General features: G+C 31.6%; 2 protein-coding genes and 1 long non-coding RNA gene across 3 annotated transcripts; 1 reads left to right on the top strand and 2 right to left on the bottom strand.

Annotated features, from left to right (window-relative positions):
- Positions 1-2,131: 2,131 nt before the first annotated feature.
- LOC108198624 (triacylglycerol lipase 2) lies at positions 2,132-8,378 on the bottom strand. The gene is made up of 9 exons (XM_017366395.2): positions 8,132-8,378; positions 7,706-7,819; positions 7,347-7,493; positions 7,153-7,266; positions 6,537-6,680; positions 4,317-4,357; positions 4,121-4,203; positions 3,095-3,190; positions 2,132-2,531 (listed from the first exon to the last, which is right to left on the bottom strand). Exons 1-9 carry the CDS (start codon positions 8,294-8,296, stop codon positions 2,215-2,217), a joined length of 1,221 nt encoding a protein of 406 aa, XP_017221884.1. The 5' UTR covers positions 8,297-8,378; the 3' UTR covers positions 2,132-2,214.
- A 655-nt stretch (positions 8,379-9,033) lies between these two features.
- Positions 9,034-18,862, top strand: LOC135149929 (uncharacterized). Its single transcript, XR_010288225.1, has 4 exons — positions 9,034-9,384; positions 9,942-10,063; positions 10,154-10,234; positions 15,614-18,862. It is a non-coding gene; the product is annotated as an uncharacterized LOC135149929 (long non-coding RNA).
- LOC108212224 (ABC transporter G family member 14) lies at positions 10,333-13,793 on the bottom strand. Its single transcript, XM_017384185.2, has 5 exons — positions 13,463-13,793; positions 12,390-13,182; positions 11,700-11,876; positions 11,360-11,547; positions 10,333-11,185 (listed from the first exon to the last, which is right to left on the bottom strand). The coding sequence occupies exons 1-5, from the start codon at positions 13,634-13,636 to the stop codon at positions 10,541-10,543; spliced, it is 1,977 nt and encodes a 658-aa protein (XP_017239674.1). The 5' UTR covers positions 13,637-13,793; the 3' UTR covers positions 10,333-10,540.
- Positions 18,863-22,584: the final 3,722 nt, after the last annotated feature.

Below are 22,584 nucleotides of genomic sequence, written 5' to 3'. Positions count from 1 at the left end.
TAAATCATTTGAATTTGAAATTTTATTTATTTATACTAGATATTTACATCTGCACGGTTAAATTTTTAATTAGCTGCACAAGTGCTATTATGAATTTGAGGCATGCTAGTGGAACACTATTCTATGTGACTTTTAGATTCTCTTTTTCTTTATTTAATATGACTTGACCAATTATTTATTTTCTTCAATTTTTTAGTTTTTGTAAAAATATGAATATATAAATTTTTATAAAAAGGAAAAATTCATTAAAAAAAAAAGTTCAGGTAAAAGTAGTTTGCGAGAGATGAGGTATATAAATAGAGAAATGTAAAGGGTTAATTATCAAGTTGGTCGTTGGTCACTCAACTCAAAAGTCACTGAAATCACTATAAATATCAAACAAGTACCTTGAAATATGAGTTCAAGTAGTAAAAATATTATTTATAAAGTTTTACACATTATTTTTAAATGTTACCACAACCAAATAAAAAGTTATGATTTCTAATATTTAACATAATATATTTATATTTTATCAAGTTTATTTATTATTTATATTTTATTTTAATAGTTATTTTTTTGTTTTAACTAAAAATAAATAATAAAGAAACTTGATAAAATCTAAATATATTATCATAAATATTAGAAGTCATAACCTTTTACTTGGTTTTGGTAATATTCAAAAATAATGTGTAAAACTTTATAAATAATACTTTTACTGCTTGAACTTATATTTTTCAAGGTACTTGTTTGATATTTCAGTGATCATCTTGATACCGTTTTGAGTTCAGACCAATTTGATACATTTTAAGCCCACGATCAAAATAGATAATTAACCCGAAATGTAAACCACATGTGTTTGCGTGAGTGTACGAAATGGAGAATCTTGTTGCTCTACTCTTGAGACAAAAGAGTTGTAGAAGTTTTATATAACATCATTCATGCGACAGAAGAGTCTTAGAAGTTTCATGCATGCACTTTCAGTTTGCATGAATGCAAAGGCTTTTTCTTTTCATCTCAGTATCCTAGATCATATCAGAGATGAAATATATTCATATATGATGCGAGAAAAATAATGAGATTTTTAACATGTTATTTATAGAAAATATAAAAATATTATATCGATGCATATGATTATATTTATATAAATAAGATCTTAAAGTCAATACTTTGAAAGAGCATTCACACTAGTACAAACCCATTTTCATTTTTGGGTCGTATAATTCGAGGTTATCTCAAAACAAACGAGCCAAACTCACAAAATAATATATAAATCAATATGCCTCGTAGAATAATATATTAAACAAATGCTAAAATAATATTGGTGGCATGGCACATTAAATAATTATTTATTTATAAATATTGTAAACATGCACATTTATAAAATAAAGTGATTATTTATGAAAATAAGAAATATTTTTTCTAAATGTTTAAATCTATATTATAATATATATGAAATTTTTTCCCAAAACAAGACTTTTTTTTTAATAAAATAAGATGACAAAAACATGCTGTGTATAACCTTATTTTTTTATTTTTTTTGAATAAGATTGTATAACCTTATTATATCTGAACTCACAAGTATGGCATGTACACGACTTTTCTGATAGTTTACCACTTGTTTGTTTATTAATTAATTATTACTTATTTGTAAGAATTTAGTCAATTTGGTTTAAAAAAAATTAAAATATAATTAATTTGAATAAAATTATTAATAATTTATATGGAATTTATAAGGAAGTATAAATATATATATAATATTATATATATATACGTTATTTTAGTATTTCATACACAATAAATAACTTGGACCAATGTTGTCCAGAAATCATATGCTATCTAACAGCAAGACACAACTTCATCGTCATCGATTTGTATTATATTAACTTGGAAAATTTTATGTTTTATTTTGATAATTATTAAATAAATAAAGAGTAATATTATTTTACTTTATTTCAACACATCAAAATAAAGCAATAAAATTTAAATATCAAAAATTTAATCACATCGTTTTCATGTTGTAATTAATCTTAATATATTTTTACAAGACAATCATTGAAATTCAAATTTTAGTACATATATTTTTTCGAAGAAGTGTTAAATTTCAATCTGTACTATTTTCTATTTTCAAACAAAATCAAAAATGCGATAATTTAAATGACTACATATACACAATACATCTTATTATTCAATAATCATAATGTGAATTGAATTGAATTTTATATTACAAACATAATCTTAATCTATTCCTTGCATAAAGCCTACAATATCCGGAAAAACAACATCTTTTGCCGTGATTCCTTGAAGGAAATCAAAATGAGCATAATTATCAATATAAAGCTCTCGAACAATACGATGCGATCTTAATTTATTAAGTAAAATATGAACATCCTCTCTGATAGAAAGCAAATCTTGGCCACCATATATGAGGAAGAGTGGAAAATCCTTCGGAATTTTTCGGAGATCATAAGGAGGAGGTTCCGGCACTCCATAATGTTCCATATTTGTAGCTGGATTCCCGTAGTCATATTGTGCAAATATTGGTTTTCGAACACCTGCTCAAGTGATACCGAACACAATTAATAAAAATCACACATGGTTGAATTTGATTGTTGATCGAATGTGATTGTTTTTATTGGTCAGATATAAGATTGTCAAAATTAATTAATAATCTGTTTGTGCATCTGAATTTCATTTGAAATTCTGAATTCGAACAAATAATCTGTTTAAGAATATATATTTGAATTTATTCAAAAAATTGTCTAAATCTGAAAATTTGAAACTAAAACGCAAATTATGTCATTTGAAATGAAATATGTGTTCTCGAAGACCCTCCAAATGAATTTAAATTTGACGGACTACTTATTTTAATCGAATACATGTTGATAGTTTTGTACAAACATGTTTGCATAATTCAATCATGTGATTTATCTTCATTTTACTAATCATGTATTGACTCGTGTTCAATTGAATTCTACTAAGAAGTGGTTAAAAAAATATAAATAAGAACCTGAGATTTCGGCTGCTATGATAAATTAAATAAGAGAAAAAAGGATCGAAGAATACCTTAGGAAACCAAGAGCTCAGTTCTTATGATAAATTTGGGAATGTAACTAACCTTGAGCCCAATGCTCCAAGTTTTTGATCGATGTAGGTTGCAATTGGAAACTTAACCAAAGTTGAATAGTCGAAGAATTCATGCAACAGTTTTTGCCTTCATAAATAAAATAGAATGCGATTCCATTAAATATGTGTCTATTAAATTTGAAAATATTAAAAACTATATATGCTCTCCAACTACTATTTTTCACATATTGTATAATAATATTTGTCATATATAGGTTGATTTCTACGGAGAACTTCAAAGTACTATTCTTATTTGATAAAGTTTATTAAATTTTATATTCAAAAAATATATGTCTTGTAAATTAATATTTAATAATAAGAAAAAACACGTATTTATAAAAAATATCATGAAAAATTATTTACAAGAACATGGGCATGTTATGTACAGCACATATTAATTCTATATTCATGTTTTATAGAATTATGATATTATTCATCAAAATTTTATAAGTAATGCAACAAAAAAGTAATTATGGAAATATTTATATAAATGAAAAAAAGTTGAAAAAATTATTTACAAAGCATGCAAATAATCATCAATTGAGTTTTATTCTAATATTATATTAATAAAATGTATTCTATGATTTCTCTAGTTCAAATTATACATCCTCTCGGTCTTGTTTGATTTTTCAGGTTCAAACTGCTAAATAATATATTGTTATTATCTAAAAACTACTCCCTCCATTTGTTTTGTTTATATATGATTTGGGTACGAAAATTAATAAATATGTATAAAATAGTGGGAAAAGAAAGATTAGGAGGTGAAGTGGTGATAATATCTATTGATCTTTAAAATATAAATGAGGGATGCTATAGTACAAATAATGTGAAAAGAGAAGAGAGTAAAGAAAGAGAAGAAAAGTGGGAAAGTGACGAGATTAATTGACTATTTTTTTAAATTTCAAAATATAATTCCTCAAAATAAAATATAAAAAATTAAATGAGACCGTTCAAAAAATAAATCACAAAAAAATGGTTGGAAATAGTACACGATAAGATGATGCATATAGTTTGTTACCTGAAAGGAGTGAAAACACCTGATTGAAACAATCCACCCCTAATACATTACAAATAGCTCGAATAATGGTACCTATCGGTTCTCTAAAATAAGAAGATACATTAGTAATATTAGTAATCTTTATGTGAACTTTATTTGTTAAAAGTTAGTAAATGTGGATGTGTTCTCTATAAAAATAATAATTTTATATCCTCACATCATTATATTAAGGTCCCATATCCCAAACGTTCCAGCAATCTGTTTTCGGCAAAAAAAAATACAAATAATTAGTAATTAAAGCCGCTGAAATATGGAATAAGCAAAATTATGATATGCACGCCAGTTATGATTTATCTTGTTTATCTATTAAATAGATACATGCAAGTATCCTAACAATCAATTTAGAGCTGTAAATAACATGCACCTTCTACTTGTCTCATATAGTTGTCATATATGTGCAAATTATCAATAAATAAAATTATTGTTTATTATTTTTGTAAATTAAGTTTTATATTAAATATTTGACATCATTTATCGCAACAATAATCATTAAGCAACCTCGCAATATTCCTCTGCAACACAAATATATGTTTTACATAAGGTGTTAAGCAAAACAAATTTATGCATTCATTATTAATAATATTGTTATTTTGTTCGAAACCAACTTGAGAACAATCTAATTGATTTGGAGACACAATTAGAACTTGCGAGACTCATTAAAATGAATGATATTTATTTACTTATAAATGTTAGTCAAGTCAAGATCAAACTTCGATACATAATATTTACACAAAATTCAATATCTAGTCACGTATATCTGAGCTTACAAAGCGAGCTCAAATTTGTCGAGATTCTGTTACGTTGAATTTGAATATATATATATATATATATAGGCTCATGATCAAATAGAAACCACTTTTAAAATAAAAACTAGAAACCAATACAAGTTAGTGATATTCGCAGTACAATTTAGTGATATTCTCTTTAGGATTTAGTGATATGTATTGCAATAATTAGTGAAAATTTGCGGAAACAGCCCAGAATCTCCATATATGTTCGAAAAACTGCTCAAATCTCCAGATCTGTTCACGTTTTCGATTCAGATGGTGGTGACGGTGGTGGAGATGGTGGAGGTGAAGGTAGAGATGGAGGAAGGATGATTGTAGCGAAGGTGTGGGTGACTTGAAGTAGGGGGTTGGAGCGTTGCCGGAATAGTGGCGGCTCCGCCGCGTTTTGAAGTTGAGCCGAGGTGGAGAAAGAAGTATGAACGGGGCTGAAGGAGGTTGAAGCAGCGACCAAGATGGGGTTGGTGAAGATGGAGGTGGAGATTGTGTTGTTAGAGAAATAATGGAGGTGGAGATGGAGGAGGTGGGTGGCATAGAGGTGGTGGTTATGGAAGAGGTGACGACGGAGGTGGTGGCAATGGCGGATGTGGAGATGGGGTTGGTGAAGATGGAGGTGGGGTTGGTGAAGATAGAGGTGGAGATGTGGTTGTTTAAGAATTTAGTGGTATCTGCTTTAGGATTTAGTGATATTTCAGCTTGGTTTTTAGTTTCTAGACTAAGCAGGTTTCTATTGGAGTAAAACTCTATATATATATATATATATATATATATATATATATGGATATAATCAAATAAAAACTTTTTTAAGTTATAAACTTACAAACTTTTTTTTTATTCTCTCATCATGTTAATTCTTAGTTATCGGAAGTATTCATGTTGAAAATTCTTTAAAAAATATCACAATTTTTAAAAATAACGCATAAATAAATCGCGCATTCAACACATTTGTAACTGGGGTTCAACATCGGATGTAGAACACTAATTTTCATTATGTTGAATATATCTATAAAGATACTTAAACTATACTTGTAGGGTTTGGGTGGGGTTTAGAAACATATATTAGTTATATAATACGTTTAACTTAGTTATTACATTCAAAAATTAGTTTATGTACTTCTCCAACACAATTTTAGTCGATGTTCAACAAAATATGTTAAAAAAATGTTGAACTCAAATTATATATCTGTTGAACGCAGAAAGTTTGTAAGTTTGTACCAGAACCCACCCCTATATATATATATATATATATATAATATATATATATATATATATATATATATATCATTCAAGTTTAAAATTGACGGCTTTTGAGTTGTCTGGATAATATTACTCTTACAAATAAAATTATTTTTTTCTTCATCTCACTCATTTTTTTATATTTTTTCACTACTTGACACATATTTTAATATATATATATATATATATATATATAATTTACAATGTTATAGTTTATTTTTAAAATTTCTTGTTTTTAATAATAATAATTTGAATATTAAAATTTTATTCATAAAAAATATTAAAATAATTTCTAAATTTATATTTTATAAAAAATTTAAAATATGTATCGTCCTTTATCAAATATATAAACTTACCTCACCAATGTAGCTTTTGGCTAATGCATAAGTTAGTCCAAATGGCATGTGATTTAAGAAAACAACCGGTGCTAGCATTACTGCAGATTTCACTCTCTCTTCTACTTTCCATTCTGAGAAGGCAGCAAACATCATTGTAGTTCCCTGTCAACATACATAAACATAATTATTGTATATGTAATTTTAGATTACACAGTACAGTCTATATTTGACTAAATTTATTTTTAGAAAAAATATATATTCAGTATTTTATCTATAAATACTTAATTCAAAAGTTTTATATGTTAATACATTTTCTTCACAAATAAGTGAAGTTTGAGCTTCAAATCATGGAGCCGTTTTGGGAACCGTTTGGGTGAGCTTAAAAAAAGTGGCTTCTTGTTTAAAAAAAAGAAGTGGATTAAAAATTTAAAATAAATTAAGACTTATAAATTATTAAAGTGTTTGTAAAGAAGTAGAAGTCTTGGAACAAAAGCTAGCCTTTCTAATTTTTTATAAGTACTTTTTAATTTTTTACACAAACGGGTGAAGAAAAGTATAAGCTAGCTTATTATGGAAAAAAGTGCTTATTTTATGTTGCCAAACGGGCACATAATAGTGTAGTTGTAATATATACCTGTGAATGTCCAATGTAGTGAACCTTTTGACCTGTTTCAAGGTAAACAAAATTTAGAAAAGCACGTAAATCATAAGTTGCCATTTCAGAGTAGGTGAAATCCCAATAACCCTCCTGTAATATAATAGAAGAAGATATTGTTAAAAAAAATATCATAATTTTATAAAATAAATTAACATAATCGTTGTACATACGGAAGAATAAGTTATATTTGACGAAACATGTTGTTGGCTATATGTGGTGCCCCTCGTATTGGGAATCCAAACATCATAGCCTTGCTCCACCAGTTGTATTGCCAAGGATTGATCTGCATGGCTCACCGCAAACCAACATCGTCCGTCCTGCAAAATAAATGAATATTGAGAAAGTATGCTAATAATTGATTATTCTACGATCGAATAAAAATAATCAAAAAACGGAATTAATCAGTTGACTCATCGATTCAGGATTTATCGAATATTTATAAAAAAATTGATATATCAAAAATTTGTAGTCAAATAAAATATAAGCGATAAACTGATAAAATATTTTTAAAATATATTTTAACAATTACCGTAAATACCCCGTGTTGCATGAAGACGGGCTGCTTTCGTTCCTTGCGACTCTCTTTGGTTCGACCTTCATGGAACCGCCACAATCTTAATATATACCCGTCTTCTGTTATCACCTAAAATTCAAAGACCAAAAACATATGCATATCTATATTATCTATACTACATATTTAAGATGGATTAGAACATTTGTCGTGAATAAAAAACAGAAAAGGAGAGTTAATATATATACGCATTTTTTTGATATTTTGTTTAGGTTATACTTATCGGACATCGGGTATAATTGATATTTTTATAAGATATTTTTTTTCCCAAACAAAACTATTATTCTGAGATAGAAGAAAAAAATATAAAATTAAGAAACACGTCAGTATTTTATGAATAAAAACAGATGATACCACATGCCATATTATTACGAAATTACTTACATTATAATCCACGCATCTATAACCTTTGGTGAAGCTGAGATCACCTGAACATATACTGGGAGGAACTGCTGCATTCTCTTGATGATAAAGCTCTTGTACTTCGCTGCTTACTAAACTCGCTATATATATAATCACACCGTTTATCAACCATCCACGCACAACCATTTTTAAGCTAACTTATATATACGCTCATTAAAATCCGCTAATATATAATGAATTACGGAAAGTACAGTATGACTGGGGCGTGTTTTAGAATAGAGCATGCGAAGTGTATATATATATACGAGATGTTACTAAGAAATGAATATGCACACAAATTTAATGAATTGTGTGTGTATTAGAGAATTGTACGTAAAATGTTCTTGCATGAGTAGTTGAGTGTTGAGATTGAGTACCGATCTATTCATGCATTTTTAACGCGAATACTAATAAATTGAGTAACGATAGGCTTTTCATTTAAAATATAGATATGAAGATGCTTTAAAAAAAATTATATCGATTAGCTGGGGGTATATCCATCTTCGAAAACAAAATTAACTTAATAATTATCCAAGGCCTTTTCATTATTCTATGTATCGATCAATTTTTTATAATATTGTTCTTGAAATGTGTCTTGTAATTCTTTACATTCTAATATTTATTATTTATGATAAAATTTTATAAAATAAAAATTGATTATATCTGTTACTTTCCTTCATTATATGTATTTATTATCTTTTTCACTATTTTATATATTTTTCTTAATTTTGGTGTCCAACCCCATTCATTCATACTAATTCTGCCCATCTCACGTGGATAATCAAGAGTCCGAATCCTTAGAAAAATAAAAGTCATGTATGTGCATGTTTAATTATAAAAAACACTAACAATTTTTCTTGACAAATATGACTTATAGTATTACAAGTAAATATCTGTTATAACAAATTCTCGGGCTGAGCATGGACCCAGGACCAAGAACTTTTCTTTCCTTGCGAAAATTTAATCTTTATGGTTCATGACTTCACGAGGGCCGTTCAGCCGATTAAGGCCCATTTTAAAGTTTAGCCCATCAGGGCCCACTCAAATCTGTAACCCATAATAACATGTTCATTGTATAATGGGCTTAGAATATTCATACCCGGCCTTAATTATATGTCTCTCAACAGCCTCGATCTTCGCGCCCAAAACTCAATCAAAAATCTCCCTCTTCACAGACTCAGCAGGCTCCGTGTGTATATACATACATGATACATACAAATATTCAATATAACAGTGTACGTATCTCTCGCCTCGACTCTATTATTATATGAATTTACGGCATGATCGTAGAAATCAAGAGTCGAAACTAATCGGTTAATTTAGTACAATGTTATTTTGTCTAGACAAATTAACGGTAAATTTGTGTAACATTGATAATTATTCTGTTTGTTTGATTTTGCAATTGACTTTTAGGCTCCGTAATTCTATTGTTTTCGTGTGTTTATTTGCTTAGGAATTTACAAACCTCATGTTTTCTTCATGAGATTTGAACTCTTGATATCTCGTAAACGTGACCGGAGAGGTAGACACCTTGGATCAACAGGTCATTGCGTAATTTTACAAACATCTTGTTAACCCTGTGCCAAATTTTTATAAGCAACTTAATTAGCACGATTATCTTACGAGACACGAGAGCACAAATTGAGCGAAGACATTTTGAAATTTGAAGCCGGATAATTATGCCGAAAATAATCTGTATCAGTCGTTGTAGTTGCTCAAGTAGTCACGTTCATGTCAAAATTTGTGAGAAGTATAAAATCAAGGGGTGCTAAGTGTTTAATTTGGATTTCAGATTGGTTCCAGCGCTCGAAATCGCTTCTGGTGTAGGTTATTGGATTATGTAACCATGTTGGCAGAATGTGCAATTCTATTTTTATTTAAAGGACGGATCAATAGGGAGTAAAAGATGTTCCGGTAAATGATATTTTGGTTTCTGAGATTGTGTTTATATTACATTGGTCAAGTTGGGACTAATGTTCTTATTATCTTGTTGTTTGTTTTCAGTAATCTTTGTTGTTTGGAGTATATGTTGCTGTCGGAAAAATGTTTCACATATATAGGGAATTAATCTGCCGATGCATAGAGGTATTCCTTTTCTTTTAACCTTGCTTTTGATTCAGTATAAACGAGTACATTGTGGTCCTTCAATGAAAGTTTTGCTTTGGTCCAGCATCTTGTCATGATTTAGTGCAACAATCAAAAACTTCTTTTATAAATATTATGTGTACCATGCTTTGCCAGACGGGCATTACATCTAGTTATCATAGGGCGATGATGAAAAATCTGGCAGCATATAGTCGTCTAGTCTAACATTATTTTTTAGCTTTAGAAATAGTTAGCTCTTCAAATTTTCTCTTCAACAAAGTTGAGTCCTCAGCTAGATCTACTTAATCACCTCACCCGTTGCAATGCTAGATATGCAACTAGTCGATAGCCGACTAACATGAGTGCCATAATAAACACATCTACTGCTAAATTATTTAGGCCCATTGATTTCACCGCTGGAATTTCGGCAATCCGGCAGTAGATTCCTTTTGAGCACTCGTACATGTCATCCTCGTTGTATTGTACGCCAAGAAGAAGCTTGTAGCAATAGTAGCTGTAGCTCAAGAATTTTAGCCAAACTATGAAAGGTGGAATATGTCGAACATAGTATCCTCCTGCAATGAGGAAGACGAGGGTTGTGACTGAGGCTAAGGTAGTCGCTTGTTTCAAGTCCATTAGTATGGCACCAATGGCTAAGCCAAGGCTTTGGGCGACAAGGACATTGTATAGAACCACGAGAAGAGTGAGGATGAATGTGATAGGATCAGGTTTGAGCCCACCCATCCAATAGATTATGAAGGTAAAGGCAGTTGGAAGTGCTAGCTCGAGTGGAAGGTCTCCGATTGTTCGGGCCAGGAAGTATGATGATAGGCGGTACATTCCAGATGACCTTTCCTTTATAAGCATACTTCTTTCTTGGGGAAAAGTAAAAACAGCGTTATATAGTGGGTAGAATCCCCAAAATACTGAGAAGAAGAATATCATGGCAATCTGCATTATGAAACACAGGCTAATCACTGACTAAGAACCACAAGACATTAAACGGAATATATGATCATGGAGAAATTAAATGGACTCTCTACTTGTTCAGATAATCATATCTGAAATTTTATGTCATATTGAAGCTTAGATTATCATAAAATGATTTCTATTTGAAATTCTTACACGATCATCAATGTGTGACTCTGGTGTCTTCCACCACAACAGCCCGCCAAGTGTAGCGACGCTTAGAACTTGGAAGATCCTTAACTTATTGAAAGCTTCATACCTCCTCTCTCTTAATCCCCTTAGAAGCAGTACCTTAAACTGAATCCACCAGCTTGTGCACCATTGCTCTGACTTCACATACCTTTCTGTGTAATTTAAAACCAGGAAAACAATAATTGTGAATAATCAGAATTAAGTTACATAACTTTAGATGCTTTTTAATTAGGATTTGGATATATAAATGTTGCTTTTCGAGTTCACGAACTCGCTTAAAGAGAAACATGGAGAAAAAACTTACTTGTGGAATCTTTCTTTGGGTAATTGTAGTTATTGACATCTGCATTAAACAGCTCAGCTCGCAACCGTGGAGAGATATTATTTTCATAGGATGACATGAGGATTTGTCTTACAGATTTTTTCTCTTGTTCTGTTGTTTCACCTTGCTCAATTGTTTGCAGTGATTCAGGTCGTATCCCTGCAGTATGAATCTTCAGTAATTATATATGTATATAATTAATCTACTTTTATGTTGATGAATAATGAGGATGCTGTATAGTGTGTAATATAAGGCAGGCCCCTGTGAAAGATATTACTACTTGAAGTACAATAATGCTTCTGTGCTTGTCTTTGAGTTATGATTATTCTTGAAGTATAGTAGCCCGAGTGCGATGAGTGTGAAACTGACTTTTCTTTATAAACCAAGGTGGGACAATATAAGGGTGGAATTTCACACTTTTACTGTAGTAGATTTATATAATGGTACAAGCTTTGCAGTTAGAGCCATCGCTCTCAGCAAATGATAAACTTCTCTAACTTTGTGAGTTTCCCAAATCAAAATTTTGAATAAGTAAATGCAAGAATAAAAAGACAGTTAGCTCTAGTCCCAGGCCTCACATAAACTCTTCTTTAGGTGATGCTTACAAATTGTATGCAAGTGTTATGCAAATTAAAATAGCATAAATAAGTAAAAGAACATAGTAGAAAGTACCGTTAGCAAGATCAAGCAAGACATCAGCTGGGTTCATAGACATGGATGTGGAAAAACCAATAGATAAGAAGTACTCCAATGCTGTTGATGCAGGGCCGTAGTAAATTGGGCACCCTTCGGACAGCAACACTAGCTTGTCGAACATATGGTAAAGCCGGCTTGAGGGCTGGTGAATCGTGGTGATCACTGTTCGACCACTGCTAGCTAATCGTTTGACAGTTGTTAGGATCCGCTGAGCTGTAGTTGAGTCCAGACCCGAGGTTGGTTCATCTAACAACAATAAGCTTGGGTTGGTGAGCATCTCTTGCCCTATGCTTACCCTCTTTTTCTCCCCACCTGAAATTCCCCTGAATAGTGGACCTCCTATCATGCTGTTCTTGCACCGAATGAGCCCGAGCTCTGTAATAACATTCTCCACATGTTGCGTTTTCTCATCATGAGTAAGAGTTTTGGGAAGCCTAAGTAGTGCAGTGTACAAGAGGGTTTCGGTTACAGTGAGATGGGGATATAACACATCATCTTGGGCAACAAAACCTGTACGCCTCTTGATGGTTCCTGAAAATGGATGACTGTTATATGATATCTTGCCTGATATTTTACCTGTCAGGCGCCCCCCAAGGGCTGTTAGTAAGGTGGTTTTTCCACTTCCAGATGGACCTAACATTGCTAATATCTCTCCTGGGCATACTATTCCTGTTACTCCATTTAGTATTGTTTTCTCTTTTGTGCGCAGTGTACCACCACACCACGTTCCTTTCTGCTCATAGCTAACTTTGTATACAACCTCCTCAAACTGCATACAGCATAAAAATCAGTGAACGAAGCTCATTATACATTACAATGCTCTTAATTCTTGTTCTATATATAGACAATTAAGAGACCAAATGGTGTGTGTGTGTGTGTGTGCATGTGCGCGAGGGAGGGTAAGGGAGATATATATATGTGTGTGTGTGTGTGTGTGTGTGTGTGTGTGTGTGGAGAAAGAGAGACAGAGAGAGAGATGACGCGCGGGGGGGGGGGGGGGGGGGGGGGGGGGGGGGGGGGGGCGGCTGGGCTGCAGGAGGAAGAGATACCTTCAAAGTTATGGGGTACAAGTTTACTTGTGTATGAGACTTAGATTGTGAATTGGTTTCTACTGGGTAAGCAAGATATGGTCTGTCATGAGGCTCTTCTGACATGAGTGGTGGACCTTCCATGGGTTCACTACCAGTATCATCAGGTTTTGGCACCATGCAATGTATAGACATGACCTCCACTAGTTAAATTAGGGGGATGTATTTGGTTGAAGGCCGTCAGCCCTGGTTGAGGAAGGAGTAGAAGTTCCAAACTTGGTTTCTTTAGCTTTGTTTTGAAACTGAAAGCTTTGCTGCATATAAATTTATAAACACACAACTACACAAAGACAAGGATCCCTAATGTATAAATAGACTCTGATGTAGGCCTGGACTCGGTGGTGAGTTCCCACCTCTTTGATTAAAAAAGGTATATGCAATACTAAATTTAGTCCATTACCTATTATATAATTGATTTTCTAGCTCTTCCCTTTGATATATTGACACAAGACATAACCCCCTCCCCTATTTATGTGTTTTTGTGTGTCTTTCATCATATGATATTTGCTACTTGTTTAATTTCCCTTGTGATCTTCTTCTAGTAAGCAAGGCTGCATGGATAGTCATGCAGCTTATACCAAAAACATGAAATGTAAATTGTGGGGAACTTAAAACAGTGCAGTTGAATGAAAATCATTTAGATGACTTCCCATATGATGACTGTTCGAAACTGCACTTGCTTAGTGATTCCTTTAGCAAGTGGGGGCACAGAAACCAGAAATAGCAATATCCGAAGTTATTTCAAGAGCATATAACTTTCTTTGTTGGGTTTGTGATATTATTATCTTTAGTTATCATATTATCACCTTTATTCTTATGCTTATGTTTTTTACACTTAAGATTGAATAATATTATATACTTCTCAATAGGCTATGTTAGTGGTTTCCACCTTTCACCTCAATCATCTTTTGTTTGACAAGTATATTGCTATAATCATCTTAATTGTATTGGATTTACTTTATATTATTTTTTTGCATTTTTCTGGTTTGTGTTTTTTTAATAATTCTTTTTTCTCTCTTTCTTTTTATTTCTGAATTTACTGTTGAGTTTTCTTGTTATATTGTCTACGTGTTGTGGTATAGACAATACTGATAAGCTCACAAAGACCTGTATACCACTTTGATCTCGACCGGAAAGACTACATCACCTAGAAGTTTTAAGTTATATTTATAAAGTGACTAATTTATTTGTATACCCAGACAGTGAAACTTTATAAACTTTCTACTAATGAGTTGAAGTCAAAACAAAAAAATAGAAATGTATTTTTTTTCTGACTGTTTATGTACTAGTATGAAGAAGGCCTTCTCATCAGTATATTGAATTATTATCGTATTGTATGCTTACCAAAAATGTTAATATGTACTAGACCGATATTACATGGGGAAAGGAATGTGAAAAATAATCAAAGAAGATCCTTGTCCTATGTGTTCTGCATGCAAAGTAGAACGAAACCCTGGTATTATCTACAATCTAGGTTCAGGGGTCTTACAAAATTTTAATGGGAAAACCCAGATTTCAAACATGTGTTTTGCTATTCTCTCCTTAACATGATTTCAAACATGTTTAGTATGATAGTAGTATTCATAGTTTGTTGTATAACCGAAACTTCTGTGAGCTCTTATAGTGACATCATGTTTACTCTGTAATAAAGAAAAGCAATCTTGGGGTTGAGTAAGTGTGAGATGTCTTGAACTACTCTTTCTATATGTTAACAGTACCATGATTTGTACTTTTAGGGTACATGGGTCAGCCACTAACTTTAGGATTCAATTGAATTCTACTTTTTTGAGCAAGAAAATTTGGACTACTGGAAATTTATTTTATACTTCTAGGCACAATAAAAATGAAAATGCAAGTACCTTTCGTTCCAGAATTAGATACATCTCCATTCTCCAGTCTTGGCAGAACATAGACTTCTGCTATTTCGGATCATAATATGCAGCAGCACTTCCCTTTTTTATATTTAGCATATTTTTTTTTGGAAAAAAAAGAAGATAGTTCTTAGATGTTGGTTATCATTTTGTAAATTCATTCTAATTAATTGTTTTTAAATTTGAGGCTTACAGTATATGTAGATTATTATGTTATGTGTCTTTGACATGATTTTTACAGGTGGAATAATCTAAATTTTAAGAGGACATGGTGAATATACTGCTAAAGATTGAATGGCAAAAGGTGATATTAAGTTGTTGATGTACACATGTGAAATTTGTATTGAAGGGCATTAGATACTTCAACACTAGCAGCTAGAAGAAGAAGAATATGTTGAAAAGGAAGAAAAGCCAGAAGCTTATGGAAGAAGGGTAAGGTGCATTTAATAGTCGTAAATATCAAGTAAATAGAATGAATGGTGTTTTTCCTAGTAAAGCCATATCTGATTCTTATATTCCTTTGTCATTATTCCTGTCTTTTTATATCATACTGTAGTTTTCAACATTCGAAACGCCGAAATATTCTATGACAACTGTACTTGTTAATTTAACACTAATATTACTAAAAAGGTGGTATTTTGATGCCGAGTAAAGTATTGGTCTTATAATTAGCTCTTGCTTTAACCTAATTAAGTATATCTTAGGGTCTGTAGGAGAAAATGATTAAAGGAGGAAACCCATCAATGGGATTCTGATTTATGTCCATGAAAGTAAATGTTTTTCTTCTTTAATGTTTAGTTTTGCAGAGCACTAAAAATCCAAAGTATGGGGCCAGATGTAGGCAGTATATTTTCTTTCTTTTGGAGAGTAGGAGGCTACTTGAAACTCTGGGTGCGCATTATATATATACACATGATATGATGTGCCATCACAATAATATTTTCTCTTATGCTAATCCTGCTTATCTCCCAACTTGTTTATTTGCATCCTAACAACTTTCTTCATCTACTCTTTTGCTTTTCCGCAATTTGTTTACTTGTTTATTTCTTCTCTTTTTTCTATATTCCAACTTGCTGTGTAATCTTTTTTCTGGATGCTCGTGTTGTCGAGTCCCTCATCTCCCCCACCCCCCAATAGATATATTATGCAGAACAAATAAATTTATTCGACCTGGTAATATTCCAGTCAGGTGATGAATCAAGCTGTAGGGGCAGTATCACACTTATAGATTTTATTAATTGTGCTCTACTAGTACTTACGTAAGAAATTAATATATTCGTTCGACACCATTTATTTGGCCATGAGCACAGGGATACCTAGTTGCATGCATGATCATTAAACTTTAAAGTATAGTGGTAATTGATTTAAATCCAAGCTCATTTAAACGGTATGGCTTAGCTCAGATGCAGCAAGAACTTAAACACAAGTCTGATACAGTTTTTGTACTTGATAAAGTTTTACTCTCTGTTTTTCCCACTAAGCCCCCCACTAGATTTAAATTACATTTCTGGGTCCGTCCTTGTTAGCATGTCCAATCACATTCTATGAAGATGGTACAGTGCACACTACCCTCATAGTAGTAGGTCTGTTGCATGTTAGGATATGCACGGTGCGGTTTGACGCGATTTTGACACAAAAGCGAACCGTAACCAGTAACGTGTAATTTCTAAAATTAGGAACCAAAACTGAATCAAACATCTTCGGTGAATAACTACGGTTTTGATTTAAAACGGTGCGAATTTTGGTTTTAAAAGTTAGAACTTAGAACCACTCGCATCATATTTAGAACTGTTCTTATAATTAGCGCTACCTCGGCAAAAAGAGCGAACCACCTGAAGCCCTGACCCATGGCTAATAGCAGAAGAATGCATTAGAAACACACATATATGCATATGAATGCAGAACAACTAAACAGGCTTCATGAAATCCATGTATTTACCCTTGTTTGCCAACACATCAACATTTGATACTTTTCGTAATTATTTTTCGACCATAGGAAGTCAAAAGTGTTGAGAACTTGAGAGAGCCACAAGAAGTGGAAGAAAAATCTATTGCTAAGAAAGCTACGTACAAACTTTTGACCATTGATTAAAAAAAAGTTTTTGATTCTGAGTTACTTTATTACCCGTTTTTCTAGTTAAATCTATGACAATAATAATTATTCTTCTGGTTTTCGCCAGTATTTATCCATCAATATTCAATAATAATAGCATTACAAGATTGAGATTCCTTTCACCTTTACTGATTTACCTTGTTTATGTGCCATGTCAAGCAATTGGATGGAGAGAAACGTTTCTTGATTCAGTTTGTTGATTATGATATATATTGGTATTTGATTCCACTGGATGTATAGATTGTGCTTAGATGCAACGTTACATAAATTGTTTAGTAGTAGCCTACTTTTTTTATAACAAGAAGTCGATGTAAGTGATGACCTTTTTCATGAAATCTTACACTATACAACGTAACTGATAACCTTCTCTCGGTAACAAAATGTTGATGACTTTGGAGATCTGGAATGAGGGATCACAACAGTGAAATTTGGTCATTTGATTTAGAATTTATATTGCTTTCAATGGCCTTATATAAATATTTGCAGATAATGGTGTAATATACAATGGGTGAAATTGCCGCCCCCATTATTTACCTCTGGAGTCTTAAGTCTCAACTGAGTGAGGAAGTGACAAGAGTTGTCAATTTTTTGTTGTTTTAATAGAGTTGGTTAGTTGACACGTTGTAACCACTAGCTCAGGTGTTTACTTTGTCTTTATTTGGTGTTGATATATAATTAGCACGAGTGAGTGATTACAAAGTCATGGAAATCGGGAATTAGAACTAATGGGGTTGTGGATATTGGAAATTAGAATTAATTGGTTGACCTACTGATTTAGGATTTATCGGAAATTGTTTTGATAAATTGAGAATTTATAGTCAAATCAGCGTGTAATTGGGATTTATTTTTTTAATAAGCCGGGGATTTTTAGAATATTGTGATTGTTATAATGCATTTCTTGTTATTATCTTACTTTTTCATTTTTGAGTTGGAAAATTCTTGTAGGCTAAAAGTTCTGCGGGCATTTTGAGATGTGAACTAACTACAAATTATTTTCACAGAAATGTAATGTTTTGCGGTATTTGGTAAAAGAATATATGTTATTCTAAATTATACTAGGTTGTTTAAGGGTACTTATTGGACCGAAGCCTGTACTTGTTTGTATAACTAATTCTTCTTTTGAAATTTTGTTAAATTTGTGTGTCTTACTGATTTTAGTGAGGTGTTTTTCTGGCAAGCATTTGTTTTCGATTTTCCTTGTAAATGGATCAACAAAAATTATGGGAATAAAGAAACATAGAGCTAAAAGATTAGAATAAAGTGTGCATTCTGAAAAGAGTAACAAAATTTCAACCCCAAGAATTTTGGAATATATAAAGCTATATAGGTAGGTATATATGTGTAGTGAAACATATTGTTTGTGGTTATTAATATAGATCAAGGTTACATAAAAAAAAAAATTTCATGTAAATATGAGAGGGTCTAGTACATCTTATACATGTTTAAGTTTTTTTTTTTTTAGAATTTCATATTCACTTTTCAATAAGTTTGAATAACAATACAGCATCAATTATTTGTCATGTACATATCATATATTCAAATTCAAACATTAGATTCAAAGACTAAGAGTAGTCCCTTCGGCCAATTCTATACAATTTTCTTTCATTGTGTGACATATTTATTAAAATTTTAATATTATATTTTTATTTTTTTAAAAAAAAATTATGAAACTATATTCTATAATACAGACCTGTGGAGTAGTTTCATGGCAATAACATTTATCATGGTATATGAACTATTTTTGTTCCATTCCACTTGTAAGAGAAGGGCAAAATGAGATAATAAGTTAATAACCTTGATATAATATTACTTGACAGTGCCAAAAGGTAGCTTTACAAGCAATTGGACAGTGCAATATTTTGAGTCTTGGTAAAATTTGCATTGAATTCTTCATCACCTCCACATGGAATCCTTTTCATCCACTAGAAAATAAAGGAGAATCACATCTCATGTGATATGAAAAAGTATATAAAGCAGTGGTGCAGCACTTCTGGGTTTTTAGATGGTGACTAGTCTTTCTGGCACTATATATATTACTAACTAGTGGTGTAGCACTTCCTTGTGTAAGATAATTTTAGGATTTGATTGATAGATTTAACTTCATTAAACCGTAATCAAATCATCAACAAACACAAAACTCTTTGTTGTTTGGTGAAAACATGTGGATTAAGGCTAATTAAATATCGTACCTCCCATTAAGTATGGTTGTGGTTCTCCCATGTACCTTTTTTTGGTGAACTGTGGACTCTGGGACGGGAAAATTCTAATGTTGTCTATTTAAATAATAATAAAAATTATACTTATCTTTAATGATGCGAGGCAAAATAATTAGCTGAAATGATACAAAATACAAATTATACTCGAGGGTAAAATGTATAAAGCATTGACCGAACTTTATCTGTTTTTATATTTTAACGGTCTTAGTGTCAAATTACGAATGAATGACCAAACGTTCCTTTTTTGTTTCAATGAATTGGCTAAGGATCACTTTTATGGGGAAAAAATGAAATTTTTTTATCTAAAAGGTGGCCGTTGATCACTTTTTTTATGAATTAAAATGATATATGGTCATATCCTATTGCCAATTTGAAATTCCGGTCTCAAAATTAAAAAAAGGATAAAGTTTGACAACTTTACTCTGTAGTTAATAAAGTTGAGTATATTTAAGATTATTAGTTTTTTTTTGAAACCAAAATTATTAGTTATTATTATTTTAAAATTTTGTAAATATAATATATTTTTCTAATATGATTACAATTGATGTGTAATTATATTGAGATCGTTTGGTTCACAATGTTATGGGATTGGAATCAAACATCAGATTAATAATCATAATTATGTTACGATTGTTTTGTTCACGAAATTATGAGATGAAAATCGAAAAATAGGTCAGTAATAGCATGAACTTGAGTAATGTTTTTTGATATTATATGGTAGGATAATGTGATACATAACATTTTTAGAAATATCCATGCATAATGAAACTCAACTAATTTAGATTATCGATTTGTGAAATTCTGTCATTCATGACACAGATTATTACATCATCTTATTATTTCTCACGTTCAAATTAGATTAAAGATACTCTGATATCACTTGTTAATTGAGCAACAATTAAATTAAAGATACTCTGATATCACTTGTTGATTACCCAACACCTTTTAACTCTATATTAGTATAATATTATTTGTTCTAATATGTGATTAAGGTCGCACGAATTTATTTTTAGTCTCCTTCTAAACTGCTCATACTAAAATAATTATTTGACTAATTATAATCAAAACAAATTTTTTTTATCGTTTGGACGTGGGACTTAATTGAACCCATTCTCATTCAATATGAAATTGACGGGACCAGACCTTCGATCTATTGACAAATTTTGAGAGGGAAGCTAAATAATTATCGATCCAAATGGGGCTATATGGTCTTGAAATGGGGCACTGATTTTCAAGAGAGCGAAGGTACAAGAACATTGTAGCCGCTTTAGACCATAAAAGGACGAAAGGGCATGGATCGAACTCAACTTGTCGATCAATATAATAAATGTATAGTTTACGTCAAACGCATCTAAGAAATAGTGGAGCTTCGCTTTTCGAGATGAAGAGGACAAGACAAACGAGATCAATGCCGTCGATCTTAACTACCATTTACTTAACTTATCTTCCACAAAGTTGCTTATCTTTGTTAATTAAAGTTTTAGGTTTACCCAATAATAATTAGTATTAAAGAATGATCATGACATACACTTGAGATGGAGGAGTATTACTCCAATAATTAGAGATAATCATAATGGTTACTATATCTAGTTATGATTTACACTAACTACGTTTATTTTTGTGATATTAATAGATAATTGTATCAGTATAATCATCTCATCTGTAAAATAATTTGGAATAAAATTTATGAGATATCGTAAATCAGGTATTAATTTGCAATCTGACTCACAATATCATAAAATATGCAATCTGATTCAAACGTCAGAAATCAAGTAGTAATTTGTAACCCGACTCGCACAATATCATAAATTATATAATACTTGAACGATATTGTAAGATAGAAAATGAATAAAATCACGTTCAAATAAAAATGAATAATATCAGGTATCTTGAACCGATTACAAGAGTTCATGAATGACCTCGTGGACATGATATGATAGAAGATTTTAATTGGTGCACAATGGTCAATTTTTTTCTTTTTTTAATTTTCATCATCAATTAGAATGTGATATATGTCATTCAATAATTTTCATCAAAAAATATGAAATTTCGGTTAAATTTACTTTCTTTTTTTTTTTTGTCAAAAAAAGTCGATGATATTTGGTTCGATTTTAGTCCGCCCATGTGAAAAACCCACAAACCCTGGAAGATGTTATAGCCAAATCCAAATGCATACACCATAGAATTGTGGTTTGTTCACTAATATCCAAACAAGTAATGCGAACCAAACAAGCTTTCACCTTCTTTCCGCCTAGAGATGAGCTTTGTACTTGTTGAGCTCAGCTTTACAACACAATCTCCAGTTCAGATCAAAGCCTTTACAGCCCATTTTTCGGATTTTGTCGATTTCTTATCCCCTCTTCTGCATTGCAGTCCACTGATTCAGAAAAATGTTGCACATAGTTGAAACATGCAAATGTTAGTTGAAATGCTCCCTTAAGTTATAAGGAATCTGTTCTTTCGACGAAAATGGTGTCATGTCAGAGAATGCACGTAAAGGTGATCCGATTAGTTAATGAGGGATCGGTAACTAACGTATCAAAGATCTGTTGTGTTGAGTGGGTGTCAACCCAAGTCCCACATCGAAAAGATAAAGAATATTTATCCTGAATATAAGCAGCCAAAAAACTCCATTAGTATGAGGCCTTTAGGGAGGAGCCCGAAAGCAAATATGTGCGGGCTTGGGCACCGCCAGAGCGGACAATATCATACTAATGCGGAGTTAACGGGTGTTGCACGGCCAACAAGATCTTATGATGAGGACACCAACAAGAGATAAAGATGAGAGATCTTGTTCATTTTGTAAAGTGATTTGGTTTTTTTTTATGTGTGCTAATTAATCTGTTGAGTCCTGATGTGAATTATGTTTAAACATGGACAGTG

This window comes from Daucus carota, chromosome 1, assembly GCF_001625215.2.
Source record: "Daucus carota subsp. sativus chromosome 1, DH1 v3.0, whole genome shotgun sequence".
In the NCBI taxonomy this organism is placed as follows: Eukaryota; Viridiplantae; Streptophyta; class Magnoliopsida; order Apiales; family Apiaceae; genus Daucus; species Daucus carota.
The sequence above is the reverse complement of the archived record's forward strand: the minus strand, read 5'-3'. Positions and strand labels throughout refer to the sequence as shown.

What these genes read in the sequence shown, in the direction of transcription:
- LOC108198624 (XM_017366395.2), bottom strand. Translation starts at nt 8,296, where the DNA reads ATGGTTGTGCGTGGATGGTTGATAAACGGTGTGATTATATATATAGCG. An exon ending in TGCAACACGGGGTATTTACG is followed by an intron (nt 7,494 to 7,705) that starts GTAATTGTTAAA and finishes TTTATTTTGCAG; the next exon opens with GACGGACGATGTTGGTTTGC. An exon ending in ACTACATTGGACATTCACAG is followed by an intron (nt 6,681 to 7,152) that starts GTATATATTACA and finishes GTATGTTGACAG; the next exon opens with GGAACTACAATGATGTTTGC.
- LOC108212224 (XM_017384185.2), bottom strand. Translation starts at nt 13,636, where the DNA reads ATGTCTATACATTGCATGGTGCCAAAACCTGATGATACTGGTAGTGAA. An exon ending in TGTACCCCATAACTTTGAAG is followed by an intron (nt 13,183 to 13,462) that starts GTATCTCTTCCT and finishes TGCTGTATGCAG; the next exon opens with TTTGAGGAGGTTGTATACAA. An exon ending in CTTGCTTGATCTTGCTAACG is followed by an intron (nt 11,877 to 12,389) that starts GTACTTTCTACT and finishes TTCATACTGCAG; the next exon opens with GGATACGACCTGAATCACTG.